We start from the raw sequence: 12750 nt of genomic DNA, 5'->3' as shown, positions 1-12750 counted from the left end.
TTTAAAATGTACCTTAGAAAAGGAAGTCGAGCGGTCAGGGGTGGCTTGAGACCCACCAAAGGCTGTCAGAGGGGTTGGCTGGGAGGAAGAGCCTGGCTCCCTGGGTGGAAATCGTGCTGGGGGTCTTGGAGGTCCTTTGGGATGTTCCTGTGTCCTGTCTGTGGGAGCTCTGTGTAACCCAGCAGTCCAGTGGTAAGAGTTAATGCAGGGCTGTGCAGGTCAGTCTGAGGGTTACTGCTTTGTTGCTTGGTTTCTGTGAAGCAGAGTCCTCAACCTGCTGACTCCTTCTTGACTATCATAGATCGACTTCCTGAATTCAGTGATAGTGGATCTGCAGAGGAGAAACGAAGAATTAAACTTGAAAATACAAAGAATGTGTGAAGCAGCCCTCAACGGCAACGAAGAGGAGATAAATAACTACGACAGGTATAAATCCTACAGGAAACCTTGGCTTGTGTTGGGAACTGTTGGTAGCAGTCAGATTTGAGCTGCGCCAGCCTGGTGGCAGCTGCTGGGAAGGAAAATCATAGCATGCCCTTGAATTTAGCAATTGAATCCAGCCCTATTTCAGGCCCAGAATGATTCTTTGGTTATCAGTCACAAGCACTGATGTATCATAACAGGCTTGTTGTCAGTCACGGTTACGTCTGGCCCTTTCCAGGTTGAGGAGGAGCATTTTTGCTCTCAGGAGTCCAGTAACTACTCTGAGAGGGGGAGATCCAGTCTGGAGAAATGGCACTAAAACCTGTCTGATGGATTGTGACCTCAGATCTGCCCTCTGAAGGGAAAGAGCAACCAGTTCGTGTGATTCTTTTCTAAACAATGTCTGTATCTGTGCAAATACACCAGCGGAGCAGTCTGTTCAGTCAGTGTCACAGTGTAAGGGGTTACGGGGTACTTGAGGTGTCTGAAGATCTTCAGAAGGGGTTTGGTGATTTATGGTCTTGCTTGACTGCTCCGGCGTTCCCCTTGGTCTCGGTAACGGGCAGGGGAGGGACTCAGGCCTTTCACCCTTATGAGCCCCCTGCCTGACTTGTGCCGGTGCCGCCCTTGCAGCGAGGAGGAAAGTTTGTCCAAGAAGAAACCGCGCCTCTTCTGCGACATCTGCGGCTGCTTCGACCTTCACGACACCGAGGACTGCCCGACGCAGGCGCAGATGCTGGAGGAGCCGCCGCACTCCGCCTACCACGGCAGCAGGAGGGAGGAGCGGCCCTACTGCGACACCTGCGAGGTGTTCGGGCACTGGACGGCCGACTGCAACGACGACGAGACCTTCTGACGGCCGGACCGAGCCCTCGGCAGCCACTGACCACCACCAGCATCGCCCTGTGCTGAAGGGCAGGGAAGGGACGACGTTTCTTGCCCCTCCCGCTCCCCTTCCCCTTGGCCCATCGGCTCCATGCTCAGTGCATTGATAACTGTTTCACTCCTCCACTACTCAGTGCCCCAGATCTCCCTTTAACAAACTTTTAAGTGGAATATAAATAAATGATTTAACAAATGACTTTATGCTGTTTCTTCCCAGGTTCTGGGTTTGTCCCCACTCTTAACAAGAAATGCCCTCGTGCTGTTGCATCTGTTGATGGGAAAACGTGTATAGGAATGAAGCACTATAGTTATATTAAAGCTTATTTAAATACCTTAAAATTATGCTGTTAATTTTCCTATTTGCACTAAACCATTTTAAGGCTGAATTTGTACATTTAGATTTTTAAGCTGTTTCTTTTTTTCTTGGACACTGGACTGCGTTTGAGAACCGTTTCCTTTGTTTTCCTTGACTCCTGTGGTTGTGATTTTGCTCAGTGAACGTGAGCTCCGGGCCGTGGTTTGGTGAATGTGAATCGTGGAGCAGGTAAGAACCGGAGCTGCTGCGGCGGGGCTGCAGCTCTGCCCCGCTCTGGTGTGGGACCCCTCATGGTTTGCATTCTTTCAGCTTCTCTCTAGCGTGTGCGTGACGTGTGTGTGTAAATATGCAGATATATATTAAAGTTATATTTTGGAGAAAAAAAGGAGGAGCTGTGTTTTCTTTCCTACCTTTTGGTGCTGTCAGGAAGGGGACGTGCTCCACGTGGGACACAGGTGACCTGTGAGTAAACAGAAAGAGAAGCCTTAGCAGCACTGAGGGATGGGAATGGCTGGCTGGAGGGTTGCTGCCTCCAAACCCCAGCCAGAAGCTTGAGGAATTAGAGGTTAAGACATTCTTTACTCTAAGGGTGGTTCCCTTAGAATCCTGCCTGATAAATGATGTTGGGTTTCCCTTTGGAAGGAAATACCTGCTGGAAAAGGCGATGCTGAAATTGCAGAGGTGTCGGGAGGAGCTGTCGTGTACAGCAGCTCTTTCCTCTCTCTCTGTGTGTATATACGCATGCATTCTGTAGCTGCATGAAGAGTTTTAATTGGCAACCCCATCCCGGCCAGGCTGCACGGGGCTGGGAGCCCCCTGCCCCCTGCCAGCCCATCCCCAGACCCCACGGATTCGGTGCAGAACACGGGCTCACCCACCAGAGGGCGCTGTGCCGCCGCGCAGGCTCCGCGTTGCTCCCGTCACGTGACGCGCATCACGTGACGGCCGCCGTCACGTGAGCTCGGCGGCGGTTCCGCGATGGCGGCGCACCTGAGCTCGGGGCGGGTGAACCTGACTGCGCTGCGCGAGGCGGGGCGGCGCGAGCTGCGCGAGTTCCTCGACAAGTGCGCGGGGAGCAAGGTGCGGGGGGGGAGGGGAGGGGTGCGGGGGGGGGGAGGGGCAGCGGCGGGACCGCTCTGACCTCCCCCCGTGCTCCCTTCCTCCCCCCCCCCCCCCCCCCAGGCCATCGTGTGGGACGAGTCCCTGACCGGGCCCTTCGGGCTCATCGCGCAGTACTCGCTGCTCAAGGTAAAGGCGGGGCGGGCGGGGGCTCCGCGCCGTGCGGGTGCTGCGGCCGCTTGGAGCTGACGCGGTTCCCCCCCGCCCAGGAGCACGAGGTGGAGAAGATGTTCACGCTCAAGCCGGGCCGCCTGCCCCAGGCCGACGTCAAGAACATCATCTTCTTCGTGAGGCCGCGGCTGGAGCTCATGGACATCATCACCGACAACGTGCTCAGGTACGGCGGGCGCGGGCTGGGCCTGGAGCCGCCGCACCGGGTTTGTCACCTCTGGGCCGGAAGGAGGCTGCTCTCAGGGCTCGGGTTGGGGTGTGAGGCGCCGCAGCGGGTGTCGCTTTGGGTCGTGATGCAGGGGTCATTCCTTGCGGGCAGGCGCACGTTCCTTCGGATTAGCTGGAATGATGTGTGCTTTGATTGAAGAGAACCGCAGGAAAGACTCGCCCGGGGTTCAGTCCTGTGGGTGCACGTGGTAAACAATTCCAGGGCTAGTAGCTGAAATCGGTAACAACAGCCACATGCAGCGTTCCCGTTCCGCTGGCGTTGCGTGCCCGCAGCCCATGCTCTGTGCTGTGACTCCACAGGGAGGACAGAGGCCGCTCTCCCCAGAGGGACTTCCACATCCTGTTCGTGCCGCGCCGCAGCCTGCTGTGCGAGCAGTGGCTGAAGGAGCAGGGCGTGCTGGGGTCCTTCATCCACCGCGAGCAGTACAGCCTGGACCTCATTCCCTTTGACGGGGACCTGCTCTCCATGGAGGCCGAGAGCGCCTTCAAGGTGAGCACTCGTCCGAGGAGAGCCATGCTGTGGTTTTGTGCTGTTGGGGTTCGGTCCAGAGGCCCTCAGAGGGTTTGTCAGTGACTGCGCATCAGGGACAGGCCTTGCAGAGCAGACGTGGCCTGATCCCAGTGCTGCACTGAGCCGTGGCTGCTCTCTACCGGCTGTAGCTGCCCGTGCTGTTTGCACACATTGAGCACTCGGGAGGATTAAAATACTTGGTTGTTGCAAACAGTCAGCACTGTTTGTGTCAGTGCACAGCCAGACAGCCACACATAATGGTTAATGCTGTGCTCTAAACTGCACCAAGAGCTTACAGCTGTCACGTACCAGCGGCGTGTCCTGTTCCCTCAGAATGCTGTGTCTGGGGACAGCAAGGTCCGAGAGTTTCTTTGGCCGTTGCTGACTTGTTAAGCATAGCCCAGAGGACACGCTGGGGCTTGCTGCTGCTTGTCGGTAGCTGTGGTGAGGTGCTGTGTGCTTGGATCAGCCTAGATTAGAGGGACAGACTCTCTTCCTCCTCTCCATCAAACTGGGAGTGGTATGGAGTTCAAAATCACTGCAGTATCTGATCAGTGATCCGATGCAGTGACAGCACAAATAGGGTTTGTATCTGTCAACAGCCACAGTCTTTTCCCAGCCTGTGTCTCCTCTGAACTCTTCACAAGGACCACATTCTGCTGGGGAGCTGCTGTGCGAGCACCTTCCATCAGGAATCCCTCTTGTTGTGTAGGAATGTTACCTGGAGAGCGACCAGACGAGTCTGTACCACGCAGCAAAGGGGCTGATGACGCTGCAGGCTCTGTACGGAACCATCCCGCAGATCTTCGGGAAGGGCGAGTGTGCTCGGGTGAGGCAAATGGGAAATCCCATCTTGTTCTGTGGGACCGCCCCTGGGGCTTCTCAATCCAGCCAGGGACCCCTCTTGTCGTACCGGAATTTCAGGATCGTGGCTGCAGGTCCAGGCCATCCCTGGCCAAAAGAACGCTCTTTGCTGTTCCAGAAGTCTTCCCATCAGGAGGATTCAGCTGTTTTCATGTGCTTTTTGCTCACAGGGGCACTGCCTTTGTGTTCTTTCTGTGGAGTTTTAACACTTGGTTGCTGGTGTCACAAGGGCTGAATGAAGTGGGAAATGTGTAACCTGCTGCCCATGCCTTGGCTTTCTCCTCTCTCCCTGTAACCCACTTCTCTCTGATCAACCCGTGGTTTAGCTGGTACCTGTCCCTGTTACATCAGATCCATCCCTGGTGGCCTGCCCCATAACCAGAGGGATGTGGTGTCTTTCCAGCACGTGGCTAACATGATGATCAGGATGAAGCGTGAGTTCCCTGGGAGCCAGAACTCGATATTTCCTGTCTTTGACACCCTCCTGTTGCTGGACCGCAACGTGGACCTGCTGACACCGCTGGCCACGCAGCTCACCTATGAGGGGCTCATAGATGAAATCTATGGGATCCAGAACAGTGAGTACTGCAGAGCAAGGGGTCCCCAGGCGGGCTGAGGAGTCTCAGGTGCCTTTCTGCTTCACTGAATGGCTCCCATGTGGGAGCAGCTCACTGGAACTTGGTGCAGGGATGGTTCAGTCCCAAGCTAGAGCTCCTAAAGATCAGCCCTGGCTCTCTTTGCACAGGAAGGGAAGGTGAGAGCAGGGTTTGGTTCCTTGTGGATGCGGGCTGGGGGCAGGCACAATGGCACGGAACATGCGGTGTGGGGGTACAGATGTTAGCGTGTGCTTCACCCTCCAGGCCGCTGAGCTCAGGTACCACACTGTGAGAACAGGAACAGTTTGTGAAAGGCTGTTCAGAGCGGTCTCTGCCTCTTCAGGAGCTACAAAGAGTAACTCCCAAGAGGCACTGATGGGTTTTATTCCCTCCTGCTGTAGCGACTGGAAGGCTGCCTCCAGGCCTTGTTGAAAGTTTGATGGTTAGCACTTGGGTTCTGATCATGTCTGTGTAGGTCTCTGAGTCCCTGGGAGAGTCTGTCCTTAATGAACCCATATGCACTGAGCTGCCTGGGAGTTTCTATTAGCTTTGCTGCTCAGGCCCGCTTCGTGCTCCGGGGACACATTTCCTTATCTTTACTTCTGCTGAAGTTCCCCTCTCTAAGGGTTATTTCTCTGTATTTGGTAGCTTATGTGAAACTCCCTCCCGAGAAGTTTGCCCCAAAGAAGCAGGGTGAGGGTGGGAAAGATCTCCCCACAGAACCCAAGAAGCTCCAGCTCAACTCTGCTGAAGAGCTCTATGCTGAAATCCGAGACAAGAACTTCAATGCCGTGGGGTCAGTGCTGAGCAAGAAAGCCAAGATCATCTCTGCAGCCTTTGAGGTGAGGCCTGGATCTGACTGTGCATCCCTTGGGCATTTTTGTTGTCAGATAAGTCACAGGCTGCATTGAGCAGGGCTGTGATCAGCAGCTCAGGCTGTTGCCATGGAGTAATCCCTCGGCCAGATCAAAACCAGGGAGTCTGTTTTAGCATCCTGGTCAATTCCACTGTTGTTGCCTGTTAAATGAAAGGTCCTTTTCCCTCTGTATTCACTGAGGATGCAGAGAAAGGGCTTTAAGAAACAGCACTCCAGAATGTGCATTCGTAGAGCATTAAGCATTATCGCTGGTGTAAAAAACAACAGGAATGTGAGAGCAACACTTGCCTTCTAGGAGGTTTGATCTGGCAGTTCACACTCACGTGTCACCTTGGATAAAGGTGGAGGGTGCTGTGGGCTGCGTCTGTGGTTTTGTTGAAAAACATGCTGTTGATGGTTCATGTCCCAGGTTTCTGCTTGCAGACTTCAAGAGGCCCTGTTACACTGTTTGATTGTGTTCCCTTGGGGTTTCTCTTTGCCTTTTCACTTTGGCCACATTTAAGACAAGGCAGTGGTACCTTAACTGAAGTAGGGCGTGCTCAGCCTCATCCCCTAGTAACTGTTATTGCAGTATTAAAGGTGAAGGTGCTAAAGATGGATTATTCATACTGGTTGTTAAAAAAAGAGGGAACTTAAACTGTCAGAGGTAATAGGTGATAATGAAGCAGTGGCACATTGGCAGCAGAGGACTCCTTCATTGCAGGCTGCGTCATTATCACCCTCCTGCCTGCACTTGCCCATTTAAATCCTCCACATGAGTCAAATGATTATTTTTATTCCGAGTTGCAGCAAGAGGCACAAATGAAACAGTCCAGAGACTGCTCTGAGAGCTGAAGTCTGCACTGTGCTTCATCAGATCCTTGCTCTAAACCTGGGACATTGTTACAGCCAGGTACAGTGAATGGCAAGCTCCTGCTCACGAGGGACACAGACCCCACCAACCCAGTTCCTCAGCACCTTTCACTACTGTTTGGGGGGGAAATGTCTCCATCTCTGAGTTCTTTTGCCTACAGCATTGTGTTTACTAGAAGCTAGCAAAGTACCTCATCTTTGCCTGAAAAAGGTAGTTTTGCTGGGAAACAGGAGCAGAGAGTGATGGCTGAAGCCTGATAAAGATGGAGAAAATCAGATGTTAGGAAGAAATTCTTTACTATGAGGGTGCTGAGGCGCTGGCACAGGGTGCCCAGAGAAGCTGTGGCTGCCCCATCCCTGGCAGCGTTCAAGGCCAGATTGGACAGGGCTTGGAGCAAGCTGCTCTAGTGGAAGGTGTCCCTGCCTGTGGTAGGGGTTGGAGCTGGATGAGATTTAAAATCCCTTCCAACCCAAACCATGATTAGAAGTGACTGACAACACTGGCAGAATGGGAAAACCCAGCCTAATGATCCTGTTCTATGTCCTCCCTCTTCTAATGAGCAAAGTGCTTTTACAGGTAATGCTGTGGCATTACTGTAAGCATTTAAAGCATTTTGTCTAAAAGGCTGTGTCTGTCTAACAGCATCTGCTGTTGCAGTGAGTACAGTGAAAAACCTTGTGATGATACAGTGATCTCGGTGGTGTTACTGCTCTGAACAAGCCCTAACCTAAGTGATGGCTTTCTTCAGGAACGCCACCACGCAAAGACCGTTGGAGAGATCAAGCAGTTTGTCTCACAGCTGCCACACATGCAGGCAGCAAGAAGCTCTCTAGCAAACCACACCTCCATTGCAGAACTCATCAAAGACATCACCAGTGAGTAGTCCTTCATCATCAGTGAGTGTAACAGTTGTTCTGACTCATTTCACCACAGCAAGATGCAAGACAACTTGATGGACTTTATTCAGCCTGGCAGAAATTGGCTTTGCTCCATCCAGTGCATCTCTGCTGAAATGTCAATGTAGGAAATAAGCTGTTGGTTGCTGTTCTACTGATTTTCATTCTTTTCCCAAAGCATCTGAAGATTTCTTTGATAATTTAACGGTGGAACAAGAGTTCATGTCTGGAATAGACACAGACAAGGTAAGTAGATAATGACAATTAGTGACTCTTAATGTCTTGAAAATAAAAACCCCAAACCAATGTATTTCTCTGGGTTATTTTTCCATTTGGGGTTTGGTTGTTTGTTTTTTTTGCTAGAGGAAACATCTGCTGTAGGTGATGTCTGTCTCCTTCCAGTGTCAAGGCTGGGAGCTCTCGTGTGCATCTCCTTGCACATTTGCAGTTTGAGGAATCAAGGGAAGATTGAGGACTGGTAATCAGGATTTTTTCAGTGCATCAGATAAAGTTTAGCTATTGACTGTGGAATTGTTGTGCTTCAGAGACACAGGGTGGAACCAGAGCTGGGTCACTGATATACTGGTCTTGAGGTGCCTGGAGAGCAGCTGCCCCCTCTCTCTCACTGTTTCAGAGATACTGGGCAAAACCAGATCTTTCATTCCAGGTCTTGTAGGCACTTCAATAGGTCTTTAAATAATAGCTTATGTATTTTTATTTATCTTTTTAAAAATAGGTTAACAATTACATTGAAGACTGCATAGCTCAAAAGCATCCATTAATCAAGATCCTACGCCTCGTCTGCTTGCAATCTGTGTGCAATAGTGGACTGAAGCAGAAGGTTCTGGACCATTACAAAAGAGAGATTCTCCAGGTTGGGCTGGAACTTTTGGATCCACACATTTCTAAGAAAATCCCACCAAATCCTCAGCTCTGCTTTAAAATACGTTTGTAGTTTAGACAGACCCATCTTGTACATGGGCCATGCTGACTGCCAGCATGTGCAGAGGGAATACTGAGGCTTCTGGGTGTGCTGACAGCAATGGCTCAGGAGGTGCCGATATATTTTACAACATGTAGATACAGAGGGGTTTTACATCACTGCACTTTTTACTATCATGATTTAAACACTTCAGATTAACCAAAAAGCTTTTTAAAACTAACATCTTTGCCTTTATATTTTTTAAACACTCTGGTCATGGATTATTGACGTGCTATTAAAAGTGAATTCTTCATATTGCAGACTTATGGCTATGAACATATACTGACCTTAAACAACTTGGAGAAGGCTGGACTCCTGAAACCTCAGACAGGCGGTAGGAATAACTACCCAACAATCAGGAAAACCCTGCGCTTATGGATGGATGATGTCAATGAACAGGTAAACAGACACCTCCACAGCGAACATCACATCCAACAACACAGAATTGGGTGCAGCAGGAAAACCTGCATCTTTCTTTAATTATTACTATTTTATGGTGCTGTTTTGCATCTCACCCACTGCTCGCACTCTGCTCTCCTGCAGAACCCCAATGATATCTCCTATGTGTACAGTGGCTATGCACCGCTGAGTGTCCGCCTGGCACAGCTACTGGCTCGCCCAGGGTGGCGGAGCATAGAAGAGGTTCTGAAGATGCTGCCAGGTCCCCATTTTGAGGAGAGGCAGCAGCTACCCACTGGCCTACAGAAAAAGCGTGAGTTTTGCTTTGTTTTCCCATTTTTGAAAGGGAGATGCATGTCTGCGTGGCATGCAGGGCAATGGAGAGAAGCAAACTGAAATCAGAGTCTAGGCACCTGTCTCTTCTCCCTGTCCCAGCATTAGGTCTACCAAAGCTATTTTGGACAGATAGCTTCCTGGCCTCTTTAAAACATCCAGTCACAAACTCAGCCTGCTGTTAATGCACAGCACCATGTGCACTGAAGACAGAACAGAGCCATACATGTTTTAACTTCTCATGAGAGTACTTAAATAAGCCCTAACCTTACACTGTGAGTTTAATAACTAACATGACTGTGCACTCTCTAGTCTTAAGCCTGGGCAGGCAGGAGCGCATCCTCTAAAAAGACTCCAGAGCTGGGAGGAGAGTCTGCATTTCTGGGCCTAGTGCTTTGCCCAATAGGTTTCTCCTCTAATTCTAGTATCTTTATTTTAGTTTAGGTTATTTTGAGTCTGCCTGACAGTTGATGTAAAACTACAACCCGTAAATGTCTCTGAACACACAGGTCAACATGGTGAGAACAGAGTCACTCTGGTGTTCTTCCTGGGAGGGGTAACATACGCAGAAATTGCTGCACTGAGATTTCTGTCCCAGATGGAAGATGGAGGCACAGAATATGTCATTGCCACTACAAAACTGATCAATGGGACAACCTGGATGAAATCCTTGATGGAAAAACTGGAGCCTGCCCCATTCTAAGGTCTGTGGTAAGAGACAGTGAAGGTGAGAGGCCCTGTGGACAAGCACATCAACTTCTGGTCTTTTGGCATGGCTTGAACATCGGGGAAACAAGACAGTGCAAGAAGCTCTCTTTGAGACCAGCTCATGATGCGGTTACCCTCATCCCTCTCTGCATTTGGGTTCCTACCGTTTGTGGAACTTCTAGTAGTCAAAGTAGCTCCTTTTGAGCTACTTCAGCTGCTTCAGAGCTGAAAGGCACTAACAGTGAAACAAACAGCTCCTGGTCTGGATTGGCAAAGAAGTGATGGGGTGGCAGGGATTGGGCCTGGTGCTTCCATTTGGCAAATTGCTGCTTTTTTTCTCCCCTTTCAGTTTATTTGCAGCAGGAAATGTGATTATTCCTTTGTTACCCTCCTAAGGTGCTGAGGAGGCAGGATGTTTTCTGTTCCTGCTGTCACACCAATATTCCCAGCTGACTCCACAATGGAAAGAGAACTCCTGTAAAGGGGAAGCAGTAACTTTTTCACTGCCTATGTTTACAAACTTCCCAGCTCCCAGGCATCCAGAATAATGCAGCTGAAGGGCACGCTTGCCCTGTGCTGGCTCTTACAAGCTGGCTGTTATGGTGACGTACCTGTAGGCCACACTCAAGTCCACTGTCCTGCACACTTTGGCCATGACGTTTGTTGGGTTTCCTGCAGCAACAGCTAAACCTTGAACTATCCACATGCACGTCAACAACACTGACTATGAAAACAAGCAACTGCACCCAAATTATGAGGGAGATGCTTGAGCCTTTCACTGCAGTCGCCTTCTAAAGGCTTGTTTGTCCTGGGTACACCCACCTGACTCAGGAAAGCTACTCCAGGGTATAAATTACATCAGTATGTCAAAAGCTTATGTCTGAAGACACAAACACTCCCTGCATGGGACTTGGGCCAAAAATAGCTATGTCAGTGACCTAGTAAACAGTGGGTTTCAGACACTTCTTCACTCTCCCTGTTCAGTTTATAAACTGTGGAACTTGCTGCCACAAGCTATTACAGAGCTCAACATCATAAAATGGAATTTTCCATGGTCTTGGTGGCAGGTCCCCTGGCATTTCTGAGCCAGCATGTGCTAGAGGCTGCTTCAGCTCTTGGAGACTTGGCCTTGCTAATGGCCAGGGTATGGAAAGGCAGAGCAGGCTCCTTTCTTAGGCCTGTGCAGCTGCCACTGCCAGAGCCCGGTGCTGTGCCTCAGCCCTCTCGCTCCATGGTCACCATCACTACTCACATGCTTCTCCAGCAACCACTGGGGACTGGTTTAAATAGCGAAAAACAGCTGAAAAAAACCCATCCCGCACCTTAAGTCACTCTCAGCAAACACAGCTGCTCTCAGTTATCCTGCAGAATGCACAACACATCCCGAAACCCCCTTCATTTTGCCAAGGTGTGACATTTATGACTGTGGGTTTCAGTCTTGTTTTGTAAGATTGAGTTCTGCCCAACCAGCCCCATCACAGAGCCCCTCTGTCTGTCTGACTAACTCCACTTGGCTCATTAGAACAAAATGAAAACTGTTATTTGATCTTTTTTTGGATGCGTTTCTCTCACTGGAATACAAACCTAAATAAAATAAACCAAACCTCTGCACTGTGGTCACTGTGTCCTTCTCCCCCCTGCCCCAGGATACCTGAGTTACTTGAACTGAAGCTATTTCTCTTAACAGCTCAATGCTTTTTCTTTCAGTTTACACACTAATTCCATTCTGTTCTGCAGCTGAACATACTAGCTCAGAACTACTTATGGGATTTCTTGACTTCTGAAGAAAGATAACATTTTTAATCATTTGAGACTTTAATTTCTTGCAGAAACAAAATGTGCTGCAACTTTGACAACAATGTAAGGAGCAAGCATGAGCTGCCTTGCTCTGACTTATTGCTGGAGATCCACTGTAAAGTAGCTAATTTCATAGTCTTTAAAAAGTAGGTTTGGATCAAAACTGAGATGTTACTGGGCAAAGAAGAGCAAGAAACAATGACTGAGTCAGTGCAATCCTGACAGTGTCCTTTGCTGAGCCCTGAGTGTCTGCTGTACTACCACCATTTCCAGATTTTATTCTTTTTTCTTTAATCTTAAAAACTGAACTAATCCCAAGGAAATTACAGCACTGCTCAGGCTGTTTTGTGAACTGAGGCCATAACGCATAAAAGCTACACCACAAGCAAATAAAGGAACCCATTCAAGAGCTTGCTTACCTTTTCACTTGGCCCAGCAAACGTGGTTATTTGTCACTGATACTAAATGTAAAACCTACTTTGAAGCTAACTCACACCCAACACTTGGTAAACTCTAATTTATCAATACCACTGCTGCAGATGTTCTGCAGTGTAGCCCTGCACCACCACTGAGCTGGAGCCATGCGGACACTCACCCTGAACAAAGTCTCTTCCTGGAACTCTTCAACAACAACAACACAAACTAAAAGCAATCCTGACGTTGATCAATTCTCTGGAGGAGCAATTACTTCTTAACAGGCTTCCTGAGCATCTTGATTATGTTCTGCTTCTGGCTAAGGCCTTGCTGACCACGCGGGTAATAATTTGATAACAAGAGAGCCTAATTAAATTA

The 12750-nt window shown here is 49.8% G+C and overlaps 2 protein-coding genes across 17 annotated transcripts in view; both read left to right on the top strand.

Annotated features, from left to right (window-relative positions):
• The window catches only part of CLIP1 (CAP-Gly domain containing linker protein 1), a 66992-nt gene extending 64985 nt beyond the window's left edge, over positions 1–2007 (top strand). For all 15 annotated transcript variants that reach the window (XM_057421346.1, XM_057421332.1, XM_057421333.1 and 12 more), the window contains 2 exons: positions 302–426; positions 1057–2007. In XM_057421346.1, coding sequence (XP_057277329.1) covers positions 302–426; positions 1057–1279 — 348 coding nt within the window. In that variant the 3' untranslated portion in view covers positions 1280–2007. The remainder of the gene's footprint in view (positions 1–301; positions 427–1056) is intronic.
• A 585-nt stretch (positions 2008–2592) lies between these two features.
• VPS33A (VPS33A core subunit of CORVET and HOPS complexes) lies at positions 2593–11050 on the top strand. 2 transcript variants are annotated; one of them, XM_057421274.1, is made up of 13 exons: positions 2593–2704; positions 2807–2872; positions 2953–3080; positions 3443–3632; positions 4366–4482; positions 4921–5095; positions 5762–5955; positions 7592–7718; positions 7918–7985; positions 8476–8613; positions 8983–9120; positions 9265–9433; positions 9963–11050. In XM_057421274.1, the coding sequence occupies exons 1-13, from the start codon at positions 2603–2605 to the stop codon at positions 10154–10156; spliced, it is 1806 nt and encodes a 601-aa protein (XP_057277257.1). In that variant the 5' UTR covers positions 2593–2602; the 3' UTR covers positions 10157–11050. The 2 variants fall into 2 exon arrangements, with proteins under 2 accessions (XP_057277257.1, XP_057277258.1); XM_057421275.1 differs by lacking the exons at positions 7592–7718; positions 7918–7985; positions 8476–8613.
• The last annotated feature ends 1700 nt before the right edge of the window (positions 11051–12750 follow it).

The sequence above is a fragment of the Pezoporus wallicus genome, unplaced genomic scaffold (assembly GCF_028554395.1).
Source record: "Pezoporus wallicus isolate ANWC-B61680 ecotype Strahan unplaced genomic scaffold, APGP_CSIRO_Pwel_v1 contig_9584, whole genome shotgun sequence".
NCBI classification, from domain to species: domain Eukaryota; kingdom Metazoa; phylum Chordata; class Aves; order Psittaciformes; family Psittacidae; genus Pezoporus; species Pezoporus wallicus.
The sequence above is the reverse complement of the archived record's forward strand: the minus strand, read 5'-3'. Positions and strand labels throughout refer to the sequence as shown.